General features: G+C 42.2%; 1 protein-coding gene and 1 long non-coding RNA gene across 2 annotated transcripts; one reads left to right on the top strand and one right to left on the bottom strand.

Annotated features, from left to right (window-relative positions):
* The first annotated feature begins 3894 nt into the window (after nt 1-3894).
* Nucleotides 3895-5056, top strand: ZNF664 (zinc finger protein 664). Its single transcript, XM_008591312.1, has one exon. It carries the CDS (start codon nt 3975-3977, stop codon nt 4758-4760), a length of 786 nt encoding a protein of 261 aa, XP_008589534.1. The 5' UTR covers nt 3895-3974; the 3' UTR covers nt 4761-5056.
* A 1453-nt stretch (nt 5057-6509) lies between these two features.
* LOC103606753 lies at nt 6510-23001 on the bottom strand. Its single transcript, XR_551913.1, has 2 exons — nt 22964-23001; nt 6510-7207 (listed from the first exon to the last, which is right to left on the bottom strand). It is a non-coding gene; the product is annotated as an uncharacterized LOC103606753 (long non-coding RNA).
* Between the last annotated feature and the right edge of the window lie 681 nt (nt 23002-23682).

The following is a 23682-nucleotide window of genomic DNA, read 5'->3' as shown; positions in this document are numbered from 1 at the left end:
CAGAGGCTCAATTAGATTCTGATTCAGTCTTTTGGCAAGAGTGTTCCAGGTGGCTCTGTGTGTTTCTCATTGCATCACAGCAGGAGGCAAGCATGTCTGGTTGTTCCTCTTTGAGTTACGCTAAGATTGATGAGTGGCTTCAGGGGATGACAGCCTGATCCTGGCGATGTTAAGTTCCAGGTCAGCCTTTGGGCGTGCTTATCATGGTCTGAATCAGATATCTCATCAAGGGTACATACATGTTAGCTGGGTTGTTTCATTGTTTTGAAAGAGAGTTAATAGAGGAAACATAGGGCAAATGCTTAATTCTTTCCTTTTAATTGCCAATTTTCACGATAAAAAGTTGGTGCCCTTGTTACTTCCAATTTTGTCCATTGCCTGAGTCTTTCCATTTCTCTGCCTCTGTCTCTTTCTTCTCCACCCCTTGTAATCATTATGAATACCTGGGGTTTATATAATATGTTTCGATCGATTGCATTTTCTATTCCTTTTGATGCTCAGTTGTCTGTTTTTGGCCAATGGTAGTCTCTTTGTCAGCTGGCTCTGTGTTCCTCTGGCATGACTCTTGCTTTCTGGCATAACAAGATGTCGCAGCTGATTTTCTAAGTTTTGCTCTGGCCTTGAAACATTCCTCCAAGGATCCCTTTGCCTCTTGGTGGGTAAGGGTGTTAAGGGAAGGGGTCTAGGTGTGCTCATTACTGTCAGTTCCTATTGCTTCCAGGCCTTTTTGGTCGACAGAGCTAAAAGAAAAATGTATTCAAACTGATATTTCTAAATCATATTTTATGTTACAGGATTTTAATCTTGACTTTGATTTTATACTTGTATCTTATTTTTCTTACATTGAATCTTGGTTCCTAACTTATAGTATTAACATAAATTACTTATTTGCATTGTCCTACTTTATAAAAATACCATTGTTATTGTAACAGTTAAACTATTGAAGTTTGAGTTCTTTGCAGCTTTATTAGTTGATAGAATATGTTCTTGTAGGTATGTACAGTCAGTCTTAGTGTGCTCAAAAGTAATTTGTGGGTATGACACCAACATGATGGTTAAGGTTCATTCTTCTAATTTGGTTTTAAAATTTTAGGGATTGTTTTTTCTTTTTTATTTCATTTTATTTTTTGAATAAATAAACATTTATATGTTTCCAAAGTCAAAACTACATAACAATGTATTTTCAGAGAAGTCTTTTTTTAAAATTTGTCTTTTAGTTGAAATGTATTGATTGTAGATATTTATTAGGTACAGAGTTATATTTCAGTACATGTATACAATGTGTAGTGTTCAGATCAGGGTAGTCAGCAAATTAATTATCGTAAACATTTATCGTTTCTTTGTGATGAGAACATTTACGCTCCCTCTCTTCTAGCCACTTGAGAATATGCAATAAGTTATAGTTGATTATAGATGCCTAGCACTGCTGTATACCGCTAGGACTTATTTTTCAGAGAAGTTTTAACTTCATTATTATTATTGTTTTAATGATAACTTCATTATTATTAATAAGACATTGCATTATTGTGTTCTTCCTCCCTCATAGGTAATCATCAAATTAAGCTTTGGATTATCTTTCACTGTGTTTTTTTTTTAATATATATAAGCAAAGATATGTATGTTTTCACATTCCCTTCCATTTTTGCATAAAAAGTTACACAGAATACATGCTATTCTGTACCTTGCTATTTTTAATTAAAAGAATTACCCGAGTTCACTATGTATCAGTTGCATAGTGCTCTTCCTCATTCTTTTTTTTTTTTAAAGTTTTAATGGCTAAGCAGTATTTCATTGTGAGGAAGTCCTGTAGTTGATTCAACTAGTCCTCTGTGGATGGGCCTTGGATTGCCTATAATTTTGCTATGACAAATGCTGTGTTGGTGAATAACCTGGTACATCAGTCATTTCCTATTTTTGCCAATGTATCTTTGGGATAGATTTCTAGAAGTGTGATTACTAGGACAAAGGATAGATGCATATATAATTTTTCTAGGCAGATGACTGTATTTTGCAGAAATTTGGGGTGTCTAGTTGAATTTTATAATCCCACACTTCCACATAGAAGCAGTCTGGTTTATTTTGCCATTCTAATGTTAAATCTTCTCAATCAGCTATGCACCCCATCTTTGTATAGAACATATTATTGAAAATTATTTTAAGAGAATCTGTTGATTTCATTTAATTAGTTAATTGAAGTGTCACTTACTGCGTATAGAATGCAGGAAGTAAAAAGATTGCTAAGACATGATCCTAAACTTCAAAAGATTTCAGATTGAATATTTTGGGATTTATTTTCTTCTTCTATCTTCTCCTCATTCTACTTGTGTATTTTGTCCCCCGCAGGTTATCAAAACACTGGAAATAAGGCACTGGGAAGTGTACCTTTATCTCCTTTACCAGAATGAAGCAGGATTATGTCTGTGGGGTGTCCTAAAGTACTCTATAGGTTCATTCAACAAATATTAATTGAATGCTTCCCCTTTGCCAGAATGTGACAGTGAGCAACACACAAAGTTCCTTCCTTGTGGCACTTACATCCTAGTACAGGGGACATATTGAAAACCAGGGAACAAATAAGATAATTACAAGTTGTATGTGCTTTAAAGGAGTCACATGAGATTCAGGGTCCAGCCAGGGACCCTCTTCAGCTGGGGGAGGGCAGTTGACACAAAGCCAGGCATTGGGAGAGAGTGGCTCAAAACCCGTAGACAGTATGTACAGAGGACCCAAGGCAGGAAACAGTGTGGGGGTTTGAGAACTGAAAAAGAAAGCCAGTGGCAGGAAGCAGTGAGCCAGGGAGTGAAGTGGGGAGAGCGGGGACGAGGTCATACAGGGCCTTGATTTTTAGATGAAGAATTTGGGTTTTACTTTACAGTAAGAAACCATTGAGGACAATCAAGCAGGGGAATGATGTTTGGTACAATGTGTCATATATTATTTTTTCTGTAGATTAGAATGCAACTCACATATGATGTTTCATCTCCAAAAGCAGCAACACTGTGCCTTCTGAAGTTGAAAGCAGAGATAGTTTTCCTTGTAGTTCCTTTAGACAGCTGCTTTTCATACTCATATGTAGGTCTTTTGAGGATTACTTTTCTTTTTCAATATTTCCCTTGATGTCGTTCAGACAATTACAAGTGGTTGTAGTTGGATTATGTATTTGGGCTATGAACAGGAACATGATATCTAAAAATTCTCTTCTTCAGACCGTGAGTCCAAGAGATACGTCTCTTCAGAAGATAAGAGAGCTTCTTCAAGATCAAAAAAGGTTTGTGTTACTGCTGTTACATAGATATAAAATTAATTACGGAATCAATAGCAGTTTTCCAGACAAAAAAAGGCATTTTCTATGTATTTATTTATGTTTCTGTTACAGGAGACTGGCATGCTACCTATATAGGGAATTCCCAGAAGCAAGGCTGGTCATACCTGGAACCTGAAGAACTTGCTTCCTGCAAAGGTGTCCTCTCTGATGTGCAGGAGGCAGAATGTCATACTGACTCTGCAAGGGGAGGCTACAGGGGCTCAAGACCAACCACCAGTATCTTACCCTCGAACACAGGGGATACACTGTGCAGCCCTTTTTCTAGAAGTGAGAAGTACGAGATTATTCTACAAGAGGAAGATTCCAGGGGCTTAAAAACATAAGGTTTGCACATTGGAGCCCCTTGGAATGTTGACAACTCAGGATCTAAAAGGAAGTTCTATGTTAATGAGTTACAGAATTCATGTGGAGGTAAATGTCACTTTATAACCAATAATAATACTGAGTGAGGAACACTATGCAGGAAGAAACTTCCCATAGAAAGACAGGCAGGGAAAAGCTTAGGCCGACCTTAATCTTACCCAATAGAGCAAGCCTGAGATAAACTGCCACAATGGCCAAATAAGAGACTTTATGAAGTAGCAACCCTGTAACTTTAGTAGTTGTAAGGAAATTTTCTCCTCTAAGTCACGATACCAAATAGGAAAAAATGATCTACAAGTGCCCCATGTGTAGGGAATTTTTCTCTGAGAGAGCAGATCTTTTTATGCATCAGAAAATTCACACAGCTGAGAAGCCCCATAAATGTGACAAGTGTGATAAGGGTTTCTTTCATATATCAGAACTTCATATTCATTGGAGAGACCACACAGGAGAGAAGGTCTATAAATGTGATGATTGTGGTAAGGATTTTAGCACTACAACAAAACTTAATAGACATAAGAAAATCCATACAGTGGAAAAACCCTATAAATGTTATGAGTGTGGCAAAGCCTTCAATTGGAGCTCCCATCTTCAAATTCATATGAGGGTTCACACAGGGGAGAAACCCTATGTCTGTAGTGAGTGTGGAAGGGGCTTTAGTAATAGTTCAAACCTCTGCATGCATCAGAGAGTCCACACCGGAGAGAAACCCTTTAAATGTGAAGAGTGTGGTAAGGCCTTCAGGCACACTTCCAGCCTCTGCATGCATCAAAGAGTCCACACAGGAGAGAAACCCTATAAATGTTATGAGTGTGGGAAGGCCTTCAGTCAGAGTTCAAGCCTCTGCATCCACCAGAGAGTCCACACCGGAGAGAAACCCTATAGGTGCTGTGGGTGTGGGAAGGCCTTCAGTCAGAGTTCCAGCCTCTGCATCCACCAGAGAGTCCACACAGGAGAGAAACCTTTTAAATGTGATGAGTGTGGAAAGGCCTTCAGTCAGAGTACAAGTCTCTGCATTCACCAGAGGGTTCACACAAAGGAGAGAAACCATCTCAAAATATCAGTTATATAAAACATTTTGCTATGAGTTAAAAATCTTAAAACCCATAAGTGCCACTAGGAAGGAAACCCTGTAAATACAACATTGACCCAAGAAATATTTACAGCAATCCCTAGCAGAACATTCTTTTTGAGGAGGCATATGTGAGGTTGATTTTTTGATTCATGCCAAGAGTGTTCCACAACTTGACTCTGAATGTGGACTCCCCTGTCAGGTTCCCAGTTGTAGATGTGCGTTTCCTGGAATTTCAGCACGATGCCTCAGTGGTTGAATACTACACAGAAAGACCATGATCATTGCCTAGCCTCCTGAGTCACCTTCTGTCTTTGCTTTACTTAAGTTATCCCAGATATTCCCCCTTTTAAGAGATCATGCCCTTCTTTCCTCTTGATTTCAAGCATACTGGTTAATGCATTTGAAAATGGACAGCTCCCACTGAGGTAGTGTTCTGGTGTTTCTGAGGTTACCACTTGATTCAGCTCCTGCATATCTTTCCATATATGCCATTATTTCTGAACCCACTTTATATGTCCTGAAAGTGCCCATAAATACCCAACCCTTCCTAGATGGCATTAAATTTCATTTTAGATTTCAGGTGACTCATGATATCCATTCACTTGGCCTATCAGAGAAATCATTGGCAGACATACATGCCCTTGAACTTTTCTTTAACCCTTTTTTAGTTTGGATTCTGCTAATCACTGTGTCTCTGTTAGTCAGACTTATTTTCTAGTGGCTGCATCACATATTTTTAACTTAAATTGTTTGGAAATAGCTGAATATAAATAGCAGGGAGGAAGAGGCAAGCAAAGTGAGAACTTTCCTCCATCCAGAATTGCCCTGTCAGGCTCCTTTTGCAACATGGAGCTCCTTACTAGCTGTGGGAGACCTATGAGCAGGGGGTACAAGGAGGAGGCACTGTTAATATTGAGTCTGTTTCTGTAGTCTCTGACAGTAATGTGTAGGAGTCCTCGATAGCCCTTCATTCAGTATTGTGTATCAGTTCCTTTTGAGGCATGATGTCTATTAATCCATCCTTTATTCATTCAACAAATATTTATTGAACATCTCCTATGTGCCAGGCACTGTGCTAGGTGCTGGGAATACCACTGAATAAGACAAGATCTCTACTCGTGGAGTTTACTTCTGGTGGAGGAGACAGATGATAAGCAAGTAAACAAATAAATAATGTAGTTTGAGATAGTGATTAAGTGCTATGAAGAAAATAAACTAGGGTGATGCTTTAGAGTGGTGGGGTGGGGTGGGGGTGGGGTGACATTAGCTAGCGGTCAGAGAAGACCTTTCTGAGGGGTGGCCTTGGAGCTGAGGCTGAGGATGGGGCACCAGCTGGCAGAGCACAGATGCTGCTCTGGTGGGGGGACTTGCCAGAACATTTAAGGAACAAAAGGAAGGCCAGGTGCTGGAGTTGGGGAGCAGCGGGGAGGGGACAGCAATATCTGGATTTTAATCCAGACAACTCTGCTAACAAGCCTTTGGTAAGTCACTTCACATACTTTTCCTCCTTTTTACAAAGAGAGGGCTGGCTTAGTTATTTGCTAAAGCCCCTTCCAGGCCTGAATTCCACAACTACGATTTACTGTAGTGTCTTATCACTTTCATGTCACAGTAGTGTGGAGCATTAGAGAAAAGCCTAGACTTTTAGTTGATAGAGAACCAGTTGAAATATCATTGATAAATTTTAGTTTTAGGAAAAATGGTTTGATTTCTAGCTTTATTACTATTAGGTATGTGAGCTTGGGCAAATTGCTTAATCTTTGAGTCTAGTTTTCTCACAAAATGAGGACATTAGGCTAAATGATTTCTGAGTTTCCAGCTAGTCCTAGAGTTCTATATTTCTACATAGTTGAATTATTTTATCATGCTGTTGCTGGGGAATATGACTAACACTTTTGAAGCTACTAATTTTATGTCGAGCTTTAAAGTCCATAATTGTTATCTTCAGAAAATATTATTTGACCTACAGTATGTCCAAATCAATTTAATAAAATCACTTTATAACAGGGTTCTGTGCTTGACATAGTTGTGTGAATTCAGTGGTGATGGGTGTGCGTGTGTGTGTGTGTGTGGTGGGAGATTGGCTTGTACATTATGCTTAGGGTGACCACATAATTTACTGTCCAAACTGGACACTTGAGAGTAACGGGTGTGTCTGGGGGGTGCTATTAATATTTAAGACTGGTCAATAGGCCTAAGCTGGGACTGTCCCAGGGAAAGCAAGGTGTGAGGACACCTGGTCCAGAGGTCACAGCCAAACAAATAACAAATGATTAAATTAGGTCAGGAATAATTCAAAGAATAGTAGGAAAGTCTTTGGCAAACTGGAGGAAGCATGCCCTGCTGACAGGACAGCCTCTGTTCAGCTATAGCCCTGTGTTTCCATGGTGGAATACAGGCCTAAGGTTCCCTTATATTTTGTTCTTTCAAGAAAACAACCACCGCTTTGGCAAACTGGAGGAAGCATGCCCTGCTGACAGGACAGCCTCTGTTCAGCTATAGCCCTATGTTTCCATGGTGGAATACAGGCCTAAGGTTCCCTTATATTTTGTTCTTTCAAGAAAACAACCACCGCGCCGGCCCGTGGCTCACTCGGGAGAGTGTGGTGCTGATAACACCAAGGCCCCGGGTTCGGATCCCATATAGGGATGGCCGGTTCGCTCACTGGGTGAGCGTGGTGCTGACAACACCAAGCCAAGGGTTGAGATCCCCTTACCGGTCATCTTTAAAAAAAAAAAAAAAAAAAAGAAAACAACCACCTAGGTTTTTACACAAAATTTAATGATCTTAAAATGTTACCAGCTAATTCATTTTCCCTGTGTGACCCATTTAGCCCTGTGCTAGTCCCTGATGACTGTAGCCCTCTCCTGGCAAAGCGTTAAATCCTCTCAGCTGAAGTAGGGAGCCCATGTTCCATGGAACAGTCTCTGACAGTGGTTCTGGCATCTGCTAGCTTTCAGGGACAAGTCTGTATTCCGGTTCCAATGCTGAGGTGGGAGCAACCCAAACTAGCCCTTCTGATGTGAGCGGGGTGGGAAGAGAGATCACCTGTGGGCTCACAGGTCACCCACTAGGTCACTCCTGGTGTCTGCTAGGATGATTTAGAGTGTGAGAGAAGTCAAAAGTGACTTCACAGTTTCTAACCTGGGAGTCTGAGTAAATGGCAAATTGCAACTTGAAGATAGAACTCTATCAGTTCAGAGCCCAGCATCCACGCAGCCTGCTCTATGAATGTGGGCACAGCTCATCACAGGCTCTCCGAGCAAGTGGCAGAGGGGTTCCATTGTGTTCTGTGAGCTTGGGTGCAGTGCCTTTCAAGTGACCCTCTAACTCTTGGTTCTATTCTAAAAAATTTAAAATTATTTGTCAAGCAGTCTTTCTGTACAATTTGTTACTCTTCTCAGGAATTTGAAGAAAATTGGTGAATGGAGAACAGAAGCAGACAGAAATAGTACTTAGTGGTAAAAGCAAACTAGGGAAGAGAGGAGAAAAGTTAATAGTACCACAGGGCAGGATCCAAATATAAATAGCAAAGCTGAGGTAAGAAACACTGATTAGAAATAAAAATGGGTAGGAAAGATGAAGGTGATAGAGCTCTTATTCTGACCTTATGTAGTTTCTTAATTTTTCTGAACCTCAGGTTTCTCATCTATCAAATGGTTTTGAAAATACCTAACTCATGAAGTAGTTGGGAGAACTAAATAAACATGTAGTGCCTAGCATTTAGTAATATAATAAAATTACTCCCAGTTGCCTATTAAGGAAGATGAGTCATGTTATTTGGAGTTCTTTTTCTTCTGAGCACTGTGATGGGTTTGGGTATCTTAATTTGGGGGCAGGACCTGGAGAGGGTGTAATTGCTCAGCATAATGAGAGAACTTGAATGTCCCAGGATAGTCCGTGACAAGAAAAAGAGAATTGGAAAGGGAGTGGAGGACAGGGAACCAGTGGAGTCGGATGGTATAAAGTTGTCAGCTCTCGTATATGAATTCTTAATGACCACAGAATCTTTCTTGAAAGTCAGGGGATGCTTGGTATGAGCGGATTTCAGGACTGAGTGCTGTCTCCCAACTGAAATGGGGCAAAACATAAGTACCACACATAAATAAATACAGGAGCCAGAAGAGGGTGGCTACCAGAGGAAGCTCTAAGGGATATGCAGACGTCTTTGGGAAAGCTTCAAGCTTTCACAGGCCGTGGGAATAACGGAGTTTGAGCCAAGTTTACCCAAACACCTAAGGGGCAGAGAGGCCTCAGATATCTTTGTTTCCATTTTCAATGTACATAAGGTAGAATAATTTTATGGTCATAAGTAAATTAAAACTTATGAATTACTGTTTTTTTTTATTCCCGTAATCCAAAGATCCCAGGGCCTGTGTTTATACATGCCAGTAAGAACTTGGCATAAATCTCAAAGGAAGATGACTGTTATACCAAAGCTATTTTATTGTTCAGATTTAGGCATATGCAAATGAAATACATTTTTAGAGTAAACAGCTTATATAGATTTCTCTTACTATTAGGTAAATTTATACATTTTATGGACTTTTATGTGTTCTGTCCCAGTTATACTTCCTAAATGCTGCTTCTGAAAATGGGTTCACTCAGAGACTGACTTTCCCTCCTTTCAGTTCTTTGCTGGTCCTGGTCCAGGTCTTCTCTGTGTCATGAATTACAGTAGAGTGTTGAGTTTTAAAACTCTAGGATCTGTAGATGACTTTTAGGGAGGTCTAGGAGCTGCTTAAAATGTGTGCAAAATTTTGTATATACATGGGTGTATGCACTTTTCCGGGAAAGAGCGCTTTCCTTCAGTTTGTGACTGATAGATAAAGAGCACTGGCCGAGAAGAACCTTCTGACATAGCCTCACGGTTACTCCATTGTGCGCCGATTTTAGGCAAAGGAGTGCATAGGAGTTCTAACCGTTGTGGGTTACTAGAATGAATGGAAAACAATGTGTATTATAAATGGAAGGAAAAATAACACTATGCCCTTTTGTGAAGAAACAGAAAAGGACATTGGCATAAAATGAAAAGATACATATGCATGTGTTGTTGCACTGTGCTCAGTGGATAAGCTGGGTGTGGTATAGTGCGGCGTGTGCAAGAGAACAGTTATGTGAACAGTGTGCTGAAGTCTGTGAGGCAGCTAGGTATTCAGAGGGGCTGATGAAGGGGAAAGAATTAGCTGTGGGAATGGAAAATGCTAGGTCTACAACCGAGTCTCTTGGTTACAGAGGAGGCAGTTCTTACTGTAAAATGGGGTAAGGTCCCCAGTGCTGATGTAGGCTGTTTCGGTTCTCAAATAAACCTATTTCATATTTCCTGGTGGTGTGTTCTTTCATGTGTAATTTCATGTCCCACCTCTCTTGCCTGGAGTACAACATTAAGGTAACATCTCATTGTTTAAATTCAGTCATCCTGAGCCTTCATCCTGCCTGTCCGCAAAATGTCTTTTTTAACCCTAGCATTCTTCCATCTCTGTGTCCCCCCCACCCTTTCTGAGATAAGGTCAAGATCCACAGGGACTTAGTCCAAAGGGTAAGTCCTGTTTCTGGGGTTTTGGGGCAAACAAATGAGATGTGTTTCTGTGGCTGTTGCTACATGGTGTTACTGTTCAAAACAGGTAGTGTCTGGAAAGAACTGTGAATTCTGTTTGTGTTAACTACCAAGATAGCTCACCTGATTCAGTAAACATGAGAAAAAAAGAAAGAAAAAAAAAAAGGAAAGTATAAAATAATACGGCAGGAGTAAGTTTAAACGTACCATTTGTCACAGTGAACTTGAATGGGTTAAATTCTGCTATTTATGAACATTTTCAAGTTGAATTACAAATTTTATCACGTTTGTGTATATGCTGATTGCAAGAGGCCATCTAAAAAAGGTGACACAAAAGGCTGAGGAAGGGTGGAAGAACATACCAGTAAAACGCTAGCGAAAGGAAAGGTGGTAGTGTTGTCAATCAAAACAGAGGGCAAGGTGAAAAGCACCAGTCCATGAAAAGCATGATTTGTCAAGATGATAAAAATAGTTCTGTACCTTTATTTTGCTAATAACATAGCTCAAAATATAGTTTAAGTTTTTAGAATACAATGAGAAATTAATTCCTAATCATAGCAGAATGTTAATCCTTATCTCAGAAATCTGAAGTCTATTGGACTCTATTAGATTCTCTATTAAAGAAGAATCTAGCTATTTGGTTAGCACTGTTAATAAACTCGATCTGTCAGCTGTATATGAACTTTGTGCTAACACACCCTCTTGGAACAGTCCCCCAAATTGACCATGTTTTATGCTGGAAAGATAATATCACCAGATTCCAAAATGTAAAAATCCCACAGGACACATTCTCTGACTATAATGTGATGAAAAAAATCAAAGGCAACTGAGAAAGCCAAAAACTATATCCACCTGGAAATTTTAAAAAACAAGCAAAGCAGAACACTTCCCCCAAGTTACAACGAAAGAGGAAATCTGAGCGAGTACAGACTGTTTAGAGCAGAGTGGCAGTGACGGCACCACATAGCATGTCTTGTGGATGGCACTGAAACGAGAGACTTTCATAGCCTTAAACTCAGTTACTAGATAAGAAATACTGAGATAAACCAAGCATTCAAACTAACAAGCTGGAAAACAATATATAAAGAACATACGATTTTTAAATTTTATCAAATGACTTTTTGGCCTTTATCAAGGTCATCATATGTTCCTGTCCCTTTTACCTGTTAATGTACGGAGTCACTTTGAAAAATAAGGAGAATGTCTTTTTTGGTCATAGAGTATTCCTTTCAGCTTTAGTGAATTTTTGAAAATATGCGTATGTATAATCTTAAGAGAGTGTTCAGTTATGCTGTCCCATTTAAAAAAAGATTTAGAAGCTTTTTGTCTTTGTTCTAGAAGAGATTAAATAGCATGTAGATTACTATCTGTGTCTCACTTCACTTGTCTGGAGTGTAAAAATAAGGTAACATCTCCATTACTGTTGAAATCAATCATCTAGATCATTGAAAGTGTGATAGAATTAATCCACAGTGGCTCAGATCCTTGGGGGTGGAACTTACTAAACTTTGACAGTGTTTTTACTTTTTCCAAGACTAATAAGTCTATTCAGATTTTCTCCCCCATTTTTTTGGCAATTTATAGTTTCATAGAAAAAGTGTCCCTTTTTTGGAGATCTTCAGCTATATTTTAGAGATGCATAAAACTAGATTCTTAAACCTTAATGGCATTTCAATTAATAACCCTTTCTCATACCTCCCTTTGTGTGTTTATATTTTCCTTTTTTAGACTTACCAGAGGAATGTTTAATTTGTTGTGGTTTCCCACCCTCTCTACCTCCACTCCCCCAAAGAACCAGTCATTGGATTTGATTATCATCAATTCTGCTGGCTATTTTCCTATCTTCTTACTAATTACTCTGTTTTATTATAGTTAATCATCTTCCTTTCCTTAGTTTTATCTTGTTATTCTTTTTCTAATTTTTATTTTTATTTTTTAGTTGCGAGAGTCCCATGAATCAATCACAATAGGCTTTATTTTCAATGGTCTAGTTCAGGGTCAGTAAATTATTGCCCTCGGGCCAAATCCAGCCCACCTCCTATTTCTGTATATCCTACAAGCTAAGAATGTTTATGTTTCTAAGTGATTAAAAAATAAAAATAAAAAACTAAAGAGTATTCTGTGAACATGAAAAGTATGAAATTCAAATGTCAGTGTTTGTAAATAAAGTTTTATTGGAACACAACCACAGGTCTGTTTATCTATTGTCTATGGCTGCTTTGGCACAAGAACTTCAGAGTTGAGTAGTTGGGATAGAGATTGAATGGCCTCCAAAGCCTAAAATATTCACTCTCTGGCTTTTTACCAAAAAAGTTTCCCAACCGCTGGTTTAAATCAGTTGTAACAATCAGTCCGGAATGTTCTGGAGAAGGAAAGGAGGGAGGCTGGTGCCTCTAAAAAGAGAGATACAAAGATGGATTTACTGACATCAGGAAGAGGAAGGAGATGGTCCTGTTCCGTGAGCGTGGGTGGTGAGCCCCATTATATGAGGTGCTTCAGCAATGGGGGAACCCAGGATGCATCCTGGCTTCCAAGGACTCGATGCTGTGCCCTTGGGAACAAAGATCTACGTGCAAGCCTGGCCCAAGGAAGGAGGGCTGTCCTGGCTGGCCACAGCCATTGCACAGGCTGCACAGGCTTCAACACCAGCTTTTCAGCACCACCAGGACCATGCAGAGCAGAGGCCTCACTCAAAGCAAACCCTGGTACCACCCAGGAAGCCCACTCTGGGGAGAGCAGACTTGGGTGGGATTCAGTTTAGTTTAGGCAAATGAAGAAGTGGGATATTTCCTGTGTGCTGAAGATTATAAAGTGATGGATATCATTAAACTTATTAATTGAATTATTCTAATCCTTTGTTTTGTATTTACTTGTTTCTACTTGATCACACAAGTGTCTGAGGGAACTTCTGCTCTCCTGGTTTGGTTAATTTCTCTCTATTTCTAATTCTGTGCTGTTCATTGTATAAATATCCGTGCTTTTCTTTTTTTTAATGATTTTTATTTTCAGTTGGATTTTTTTTGTGTGTAAAATACCAGTCTTCATCCTGTTCAATGATGTTTGCTTGAGTTCTACGTTGATATAACTATTTCCACTCATATTTTCATTGTTGTGTTTGCTTAAGATATGTTTATCCCTTAAAATTATCTTTTTATAATTTTGTATTTTTTGAGAAAAGTATGACATGCACATATCTGGAAAATTCAAACAATGTAAAAATGTTTAGCCTGAGTCTCATTCTTGACCCTCAGGTCTCCCCTGCCAAGAGCAGCCACTTTTTAGTGTGTCTTTCCTGAGATAAGGGTGCTTCAAAAAGTTTGTGGAAAAATAAAATTAAAAGATAACAGTCTTTTCATGAGCTTTTTGAAAACCCCTCATGTGTACGTGCATGTCCTGCTTTTTCCTGAAGAAATGATCATATTCAGTGTATGTGCTGTAGATTGATTAATTTCCAATTAGCGATGCCTCCTAGTGACTATTATTGATGCATTCAAAACTGTATCTTTCTTTTAATGGCTGCATCATTTCCCACTATATGGAAAACCTTAATATATATCACTAGTTTTATGTTGATGGAAATTCAACCCATGTTTTCTTGTATTACTTTTATGCTTTCATCTTATATGTTTAAATCTTTGATCCACCCAACATTGTTTTTTTGTAAGGAATGTGGTAAAGACTCAGTTAAAAAAATTTTTTCCCCACATGGCTAGCCAGTTATCCTATTACTACTTATTAATTCTTTATCCCATGGATTCGAAATGCCACCTGTGTTACAAGTCAAATTCTCATATTATGTTTGGATCTGTTTCTATTCCAGTCAGATATCTGCTTTTAATTAGTGTCTTTATTATATACTTTAATATTTGCAAGGCCAACCCCTTCTTTTCCAGATTTCCCCCCATCTACCCTGGAGTGTTTGATCCTTTCCCTCTAAACTTTAGTGTCATTTTGTCTTAGCTATGTGTCTTATAAGCAGCGCAGGATAATTTTTTTCAGACTGGATGTTTATACTTCCTTTTAATAAAGACACTGAACACATTTCCCCTCTTTTTTGGTGTGTGATATATGCTAAATTACAGAATGAGTTATGCTATTGCCAGTTGAAAAACAATACAAAAAAGTAGGGAAGCATTTTCATGATTTAGTAAGTTCATCACCCTTTCCTTTATAATTTAAGTAAAATAAGCATGAGCCTCAGTTCCTCATGGGATGGGAAATCCCATTATTTTGGAGATTGGGACAGGGTGAACTATCTCCTGGAGTCACTGCTGGCTGGCATGTCCCTGTTTCTGGGTCCTCACTCCCAGCTCTGCATTTGGACTCTTGTGGACTTTGTGGCCCCGTGTTTTATTCCCTGCACGCAGACTCATGCAGTGCGTTGGGGGTGGTGCGGGGGGAAGGGTCCCTTACTGACTGTAGCAACAGGGGTCCATCTTTGGATTGCATGCAGCAATTTCATGTTGAATGATAGAATTTCTGTCCTCGAGGCACCTGGCCACTCCTGTCCCTGGGTCCCTTGGCTTCTCTTCCACTAGGCCCTAACTTCTGCCATGTTGCTGGGCCTCGCTTTTCTTTTTGTGACCGCCTCTCTCCTCCATAACCCACTCTTTTACCCCCAAGCCCTCCAGTTCCTGCTCCATCATGTAAAGAGCAATTTAGCTCTGTCCCTTTCTTCCTTTGTACCATCCAGACCACACCTGCACAGACCCACGCTCACAGCTGCGCACACTGTGATGTGTTTCTCAACCATGACAGAACCTGAGGAGGATTCAGTGGCTTGCTAGTGAAGTGTAACCTATTTTTGTTTCCTGATCACATAGACATAAATAACAGGATGCACGGCTGAAGATGTAACTTGTGATTTTTCTTTTCTTCTTATTTAAGCAAGATGCTGGGTTACGTGGTCATCCTCAGCCTGGACGCAGCACCCTTAGGCCTTGGTTTCTAAGGAGTCACCCTTAGCTAGGGCTGCCAGATAAAATGCAGGATGCCCAGTTAAATGAGAATTTCAGATACTAGCATACTTAATGCTAAAAGTTATTCTTTGTGAATCTGAAATTCACATCTAACTGGCCTGTATTTTTATTTGGTAAGTGTGGCAGCCCTGCCCTTAGGAAGATTGGTAAGGGGCTCTAGTGTTCAGGAAAGGGGTCATAGGAGACTGCAGGGTGGGTGGAAACCCCTCTTGGCCTGGAAAGGGGGTGTAGAGAGGACTTTCTTGTTTCCGCAGTAAAGAGAAGAGCTGTGTGCTTGTGATGACACGCTCCCTGGGGAGGGAGAAAGGGGAAGGTTGTAGGTTTGCAAGAACAAATCAGATCTGGGGCCCCTGGGCACCGAAGCCAGGGCCACACGGACCAAGTGGCCTACCTCCTGCAAGGGTCAGCCTAGGGCACTGGATCAACTTTGGGCCAACCAGCTCCACAAGGTGGACTCTGTTGTCAACAGTGCCACCCTGTGGCAATGGAGCAGCGATGCAGTGGACCGACAGCGCTCAGGGAGACTTGGGATTTTCTTACTTTTGGGGGATACTCAAAAGGGGAAGAGGAGAAAATCCTGAAAGGAAGCGATGAGACTTAATCTGCCCTGTGGCTGTTCCGACGGATAGTAATCAAAGACGGGGGCCTGCTCACAGCTTGGCATTCATCTGTATTATTTGATTTATTTTAAGGAATTGAATCACATCACGATTGGGGGGGGTCAAGTCTGAAATCTGCAGGGCAGGCCTGCAGGCTGGAGAGGTGATGTTGCAGCTCAAGTCCAAAGACAGTCCGGATGTAGAATTCCCTCTTCCTCAGGGCATCTCAGTGTTTTTCTCTTCACGTCTTCAACTGATTGGATGAGGCCCACCCACATTATGGAGGGTCATCTGCTTCACTCAAAAGTCTACTGATTTAAATATTAATCTCATCTAAACAAAAATTGTCACAGTGACATAAACTGGTGTTTGACCAGATATCTGGGTGCCATGACCCAGCCAAGGTGACACATAAAACTATCACACTGCCCATCAGAGGACAAGCCTCTCACCTATAAGCCAACTTGATTTCTCTTTTCCCGTCACATTTATCAGCAAGTCTTGCCACTTCCATTATCAGAATACATTCCATATCTGTCCCCTTCTCTCACTGACCTAAAATCCCTTTCCAAGCCGCAGTCACCTTTTGCCTGCCCAACTGCAGCAGCCCTCAACATGGTCTCCCTGCTGCCCATGGTTCCCACGAGAGCCCACCTCCTACAAGCCGTCTTCTCCTATTCAAGTCAGATCATGTTCCTCCCACTAATGCAAAGCTGTTCCTCAAAGCTCGCAAGCTCTCCAGCAGCTTCTTCTCCTGCTTAAGTGAAATTCTCATCCTTGCCCTGTCATCATAGTACCTGCTGTTTAGAATCGGCTCACTTGTATACTTGCCTGTCTCTCATTAACATGTTCCATGAGACCTTGTCCGTCATGTTCACTGCTGAGTCCCGGAGGCTGGAAGATCGCCTGGCACACGTGAATGAATCAATGGGGAGCATGGCTTCCTTTGCATATCCAGGATGGACATGTGACCCAGCTCTGGCCAATCAGAGCACTGCCTCCCCTAGGCCACAGCGATTGGTTCAGGGACCCAGGATGAGCCATAGGAGTCTCTCACAGCAACTTTGTGGGGACTACTTACTGGAAGAGAGAGCTGCTTCTACATGGGGAGCATCTGCTGGAGAACAAAGGCCACACTCAGGATGACAGTGCCAGGTGGTTGAGCGAGACAGGGTCCTAATGATGTCGTTTGAGAACCTAGATCTATCCATACCTAAAAATGACATCTGCCCTTGAATTGTCCAGTTTCATGAGTCAAACACTTCATTTTTTGCTTAATCTGGTTTGTCCTGGTTACTTGCAGAGGAGGATCTGGATTGATACAACCTAGTCCCAGGCCTTGAGAGGAATGCCTGACTTCATGGTCTGTGGGTTCCTACATCTGGGGCTTGGGGAGAGTGCCGTGAGTACAAGCAGAGAGCGCTGTTCTCATGGAAAACTCTGGAAGATACTGGCTTGTAAGGCAGTGGGTTGGAACAGCAGCAGCTAGGCTTAGGTGATGCAGGCAGATGTGGCAGAGGCTGCTGTGGAGGTACAGTCGCAGCCCAGCGGAGGGAGGACGTGGTGAGAAGCGCGTCACTGTGCAGCCCACTGGCTGGCTCCAGGGATAGCGGTGGTGGCCAGCGTGACTGTGTGTTTGGCTTTGTAACTGTTAGCGTCCCCTCCTCTCTCCCCCAGCGCCCTGTGTGGTAACAGCTAAAAGAGAGAATTGGCTGTGCCAGAAACAGGGCTGAGTCCTCGTGTCTAACTCAAGGAAACCTCTGGGACCGTGTGGCTGCGGCTCCGGTGCTGCACACACTGCTGTGGCCTTTGAGGAAGCCACAGGGAGGTCATCCTGCGCCTCAACCCCTCCTCCTCAGTTCCCCCCTGGGGGCACTGCCTAGGCCCCCAGAACCTCCTTTAAGCCCCACCTCTTTGCTCCCAAACTCCTTACGGTGGAGAGTGGCGCAGACTCTCGGGCTTAGCCCTGCCCTGCTCTTCTCCTGGTCTGGGGGTCCTCTCTCTCTCTGTCCCTCTGTCTCACTCTGTCTCTTCCAGTTTCTTTACCTTTCTGAGCCTCAGTTTCCTCATCCGTAAAACAGGATGAATGACAGTGCTTACCTTTTAGGGTGGCTGTGGGGCCGAGATGAGCTGAAGCACTCGGCTGGTGCCTGGCACAGAGTAAGGGCTCAGTGTGTCTTAGCTGTTATCCCTCCTGCTCTTGGGGAAATGGCAGTGGTCCCCAGTGCTGCTTTGACCTTGCAGAATAGCTGGCACTGCCCATTAGAGCTGGCGATCCTCAGTGAAGGTGACTACAGCTGAGCTGGTGCTTGTAGAGGCAGCAGGGTCTGGCATTTGTGGGTGTAGCTGGATGCGCTCCTCCTGTTTGAAAGCACCTGGGAGGTGTCCCTGGTGACTCCCAGACATGCTCGGGTGGATTTTGCAGGGATCCAGGGCCTGGCAAAAGCAGGAGGAGGAAAAAGTATCTTTTTTTTTTCCTTTTTGTCTTTTTTACTGACCGGTAATGGGATCGCAACCCTCGGTGTCACGCCCGCACCGCGCTCAGCCAGTGAGCGGGAACCGGTCTCCACATGGGATCCAAACCCTTGGCGGGAGCGCCGCCGCGCTCCCAAGTGGCGCACTCTCCAGTGCGCCACCAGGCCAGCCCGAAAAAGTATCTTTTAGTTGCCTTTCTCTGAAAGCAAATATTTGCATGCTGCAGTTGAGAGGTTAGGGCTTTGAGGATCGCTGGCTCTTCTGCAAGCCCATGACTTCTTGACAATCAGACGGATGGAGGGAGGAAGTCCTTTGCCCCAGGGACTGCTCTTGGCAGCTGGCATCGGAGAGGACTCCCACTGCATCTTGCATCCTGTACGCATTTGGGAGCAGCAGCATTTCTTTACAGGGGCCCCTGCCAGCCACATTCCCTTTGCTATACTGGAGGCTTGCCTTGGGGTTTGGTAGAACTTAGTTTAAACCAGTAACACCCGGTGTGCCCAATTTCCATCTGCTCCTTCAGTCTCCATGTAATGATTTCTTTGGGATTCTTTAGGAACAGGTTACCAGGGAGAAATGTTATTTATATTATTTTAAAATTATTTTATTTATGTATTATTATTGAAAATATTTTATTTACACTTGTGTGTGTGTGTGTGCATGTTCACCTGAATGTTTTATCTCGAAACGAACCCCAGAGGCTTAGAAGGCATGACTTTACTCTATCATGTTGGTCCCTGGCCTGCTCCTAACATGTTGGGGGCCCAGACAAGAGTACAGATGGAGAACACACCCCATGTGGTTGCACCTTTAAAAATCATAAATCAAATTAACAAAGCAATTGATAAAATATATTCTATTCTTCTACCATAACATGGATCCCTTCAGAACAATGTGGGGGGCTGTGACTCCTCAGAGTCCCCTTGGGTTGTGGTGCAGGAGGAGCTGGCAGGACTGCGGTCTGCCTGTGTCCTTTCCCATTCCTGTCAAATCCTGCCTGAGACCACATGTGTGGACACCCTGACCCACAGTCCCAGCACTGGCCATCCCTACACACCACCCCAGGAGCTGCCCCTTTGCAGGCCCTGGGCTGGGCTGGCTCTCAGGGGGACACACTTGCAGAGCAGCTCATGCTGGCCCTGAGAGCAGGTGCAGGCTGTTTGGGAAGGAGCCTCCAGGGCTGGGATAATCAGAACATGATGGAGAAGTGGTGCTCTGGGTTGGCATATCCCCTGGCCCTGAGAGGGTCCAAGTGGGATCCTTGAGAGTGTAGGGCCCGGGCAGGGGCCCCTCTTTCCCATGCTCAAGGACAGTGGACACCGTGCACCTTCAAAGAGTTACTTAGCAAAGGTGTCAAACTAGATGAGCCCAGGTGCAATTTCTGTCCCTTGTGAGTAAACAAAAGCGATATGTATGGAAAAGCAATTTTGAGAAAAGAACAAAATCGAAACCCAAACTAATGAAATCCAATCTTAGGTCACAAAATCTTAAGCACTAACTACCCGATCTTCTCATTTCACAAAGAGCGCAGGTAGGAGAGTCAGCGTTTTCAGGTCTTTTTCTGATTTCCCCAGTGCTCTGGCTTCATGTTGGCCAACTTGTTTGACCTGCTTGAGGTTGAGCAGCAGGCAGATGTGTGAAGAGTCTTTTTTCAGCACAAGTGTGTCTGTTTCAACAAAGTGCTGATCAAGATCCTTGAGAGATCCTGGGGCTGCAAGATGCCTGGGAAATACGGATTGTTGTCAACCTCACATGCTCAGTGCAGGACATTTTTGAAGGCTCTGGAGGCCACTGTCCTCAGGGATCCTGCAGAAGAATGACTTGTGCTCCTCATCGGCACTTTAGCACCAGCCAGGGGCTCCCTCTTTTCTTTTTCTGACACCCTCAGAGAAAAAGCACCAAATAGTTTACAAGCCCCTCAAAGTCCTCTGGTCCCCCTGATAATTACCTCTGAATATGGATACAATTTTAATATACAATTTAAATATACAGGCTGATGATGAGAAGAAATGACTTGGATAATCCTCAAGAGAAGGAAATAATAAAATAGATATGGTGCTTTGGAATTAATTATATTTTATTTGCTTTCCTGACTTTGTTTTGAAGAATATAATTAAATGAGCTTATATTCCTTAAGCAAATTCGAGTTACCTAGGTAGTTGGGAAAGAGCCAATAATTTAATGGAAAAAGCCAACCTGGGGTTCCTTTCTGTTTTCCTTTGTGAAGAACAGTGATCTAGAAGTCGTTGATTCATTCGTGTGTGGTTGAAGATTAATCATATTGAAGAACTTATGTTATTTGTGTGTTTTGTTGGAGGTATTTTTTTATGACGACAATATAGTAAGAGGTGTTTGTTTGCTATTACGAAACGAAATGAATCTAAGACTGGAGAACGATTTGCTTTGTTATTCACTGAAAATAGTGTTGTTATTGCCTTTATTAGGGTTGATCTATTTTAAAACAAGGCAAAACAACCCACCCCCCTCCCAGATACATTTGATTAGCACGGCAGAGTTCAATACCAAAGTTATTGTACAAAGGGAAATAGAGATATTGAGCACTACAAAGACCTTACAGTTGTATGTTACACGACTAAAGAGGCTGAAAACGAAGCCCTCGGTTACCTCAAGTCTAGCACCTTGGCATTGAGTCGTTTTGCTTTGGGAAATGCCGCGGGGATGTGGCTCAGGCCGTGGGTGTGCCCCCTCTAGTGGTCAAAAGAGGTGGGGTGGGAGCTACGGTACAGATTCTTCCTAATTACCCACCCCCAACCTCATACAACTTCCTAAACATTTATTTATTTATTTATTTTTTAGTTTAATATAATGAGATTTTTATTGGTTTCTTTAGTTAATACCATTTACAAATTAAGAGCACTTGCCAAGAGCACTTGCCCCCTGGGTGGGCCCTGATGCACTGTCCCAGCATGCCTCATTGTGGGAGGGTGGGTCCAGTCCCCCTAAACATTTTTTTTAAAGGGTGGACTGCCACCCTTTATTTTTTTAATTTTTTAATTTTTTTTCCTTTTTGTCTTTTTTACTGACTGGTAACGGGATCGCAACCCTCGGTGTCGCGCCCGCACGGCGCTCAGCCAGTGAGCAGGAACCGGTCTCCACATGGGATCCGAAACCCTCGCCGCCCTGCTCCCAAGTGGCGCACTATCCAGTGCGCCACCGGGCCGGCCCGGACTGCCACCCTTTAAACTGCCACCCTCCATTTGTTCCCTAAATTACTTTTAATATTTTTCTCCCTGGCCAGAGGCTCCACGCTAGAGCACTGAAAGCTAAAATTCCACCCCACAGGCAATGGGGAGAAACATAATCAGGATACCTCTTGGGCAGGCAGTTTGGAGTGATCGGAAGGGGCTTACCCGGGACCCTTGGGGAGACTCTGAGCGTGTGATGTGATGTGGCCATGGAGCTGGGAGATGGCAGATTGGAGAGAGAGATGGGAGGGGGAAGACCCAGCACTTGCTGACAGGGAGAGTATGGAGGGTGACATCTTGATTTTGACTTTGGAGATACTCGTAGATACCTGGTTAGGCCAGTGACCAGGACAGGAGGTGCAGGAGGGGCACAGCTGTGATGATTCTGCCCAGAATCACAGGGACAGGCAAACGCCCTCTGTCCCAGTTACCCATCCTTCCCTGAAGCCTTTCACTACTCTCTTACTGGTTAATTTTGTCATCTTTTATTTTCTCTTTTCACTCATTCTCTTTGCAATTCCCTTCAGACATGGTGCTCATTACCAGATTAGCAAATCGTTAACTGGTTTCTTCACCATCATCGTGGATGTAATTTTTAAAAGGGAAAGATTTAAGGATGAGGCTGGACCAGGGAAAAGGGATAGAACTTTAACTGTTGGAGTCTGAGCTCCTTGGGAGAGCATGCGCTCTTCTTTTTATTATGAAAAATTTCAAACAAAGAGAGGAAATGGTATAAACACCATGGATGTAACAATTATGAACACTTTGATATATTAGCTTCATGTTTTTCCCCTGGAGTATTTTGAAGTACATTTCAGACATTATGACCATCTATCTCTAAAGAAGTTAGTATGTGTCTCTAAAAATAAGGACATGTTCCTATTAACTATACCATCACCATCATACATAAAAGATTAACACAATTCATTCAATCATCCAATACCAAGTCTGTATTTGGATATCCCCAGTTATTCTTTGATGTCTTTTCCCGCAAGATTTTATCATAAAATATTTTCAAACATCAGACAAGTTGAAAGAATTTTACAGTGAACAATCTATATATCCACCACCGAATTCTGCAATTAACATTTTGCTGTTTGCTTTATCATATACCTATCTATCTGTCCATCCTTCGAATCATCAATCCATCTTAGTTTTTCAATACACTTCAAAGTAAGGTGCAGCTAGCGGTACTCTCCCCCCTAGACATTCAGCATGGGGATCATTTTCGAGAGTTCAGTATTTGTTAGTTTTTTTTTCTTTTGAGGTAGAATTTCATAGAATGAAACACACCAATTTAAAAATAATGTTTGATGAGTTAAGATGAATACATATATCTGTCTAACCCAAATTCCTATCAAGATGTAGAATATGTTCACCCCACGGCCAGCCCGTGGCTCACTCGGGAGAGTGTGGTGCTGATAACACCAAAGCCACAGGTTCGGATCCCTATATAGGGATGTCCGGTTTGCTCACTTGGGAGAGCGTGGTGCTGACAACACCAAGGCAAGGGTGAAGATCCCCTTACCAGTCATCTTAAAAAAAAAAAACCCCAAAACATTTTTACCCCAAAAAGTTTCCGCATGTCCCATCTCAGTCATGCCCTACAACTCCAGGCAACCCTGTTCTGATTTTTCCCATCATTGCCTCTTCTAGAACTTTATACGAATGGAATCTACATAAGGCTTCTTTCATGCAGCATAATGTTTGTGATATTAATTCACGTTTTGTGTCTCCATAGTCCCTTCCTTTTAATTGCACTGTCCCATTATATGGCTTTTCTGCCATTCACTCATTTGTTGACCTGTTGATGGACACTTGGGCTATGTCTTCTTTTTAGTGATCATGAATAAAGCTGCTGTGAACATTCGTGTACAGGTTTTTTGTGGACTTGCCCAAATGTCTCTTACTGATGGTTTATTTTAACCATGATCCAGTCAAGGTCCCCACATTGCAGCTGATTGTTGTGCTTCTTAGATCTCTTTTAATCTGGGGTGGAAGGGATCTGGTAAAATTCCCTGTTGTATCCACAGCTCCTGTCTCCTGGCAGGCATGAGCAGACCTTAGGCTTATGGTTGGAGTAGTTTAATCATGCTCCTTCCT

The sequence above is a fragment of the Galeopterus variegatus genome, unplaced genomic scaffold (assembly GCF_000696425.1).
Source record: "Galeopterus variegatus unplaced genomic scaffold, G_variegatus-3.0.2 Scaffold147, whole genome shotgun sequence".
Lineage (NCBI taxonomy): Eukaryota > Metazoa > Chordata > Mammalia > Dermoptera > Cynocephalidae > Galeopterus > Galeopterus variegatus.
This window is presented reverse-complemented; position numbering and strand designations above follow the sequence as displayed.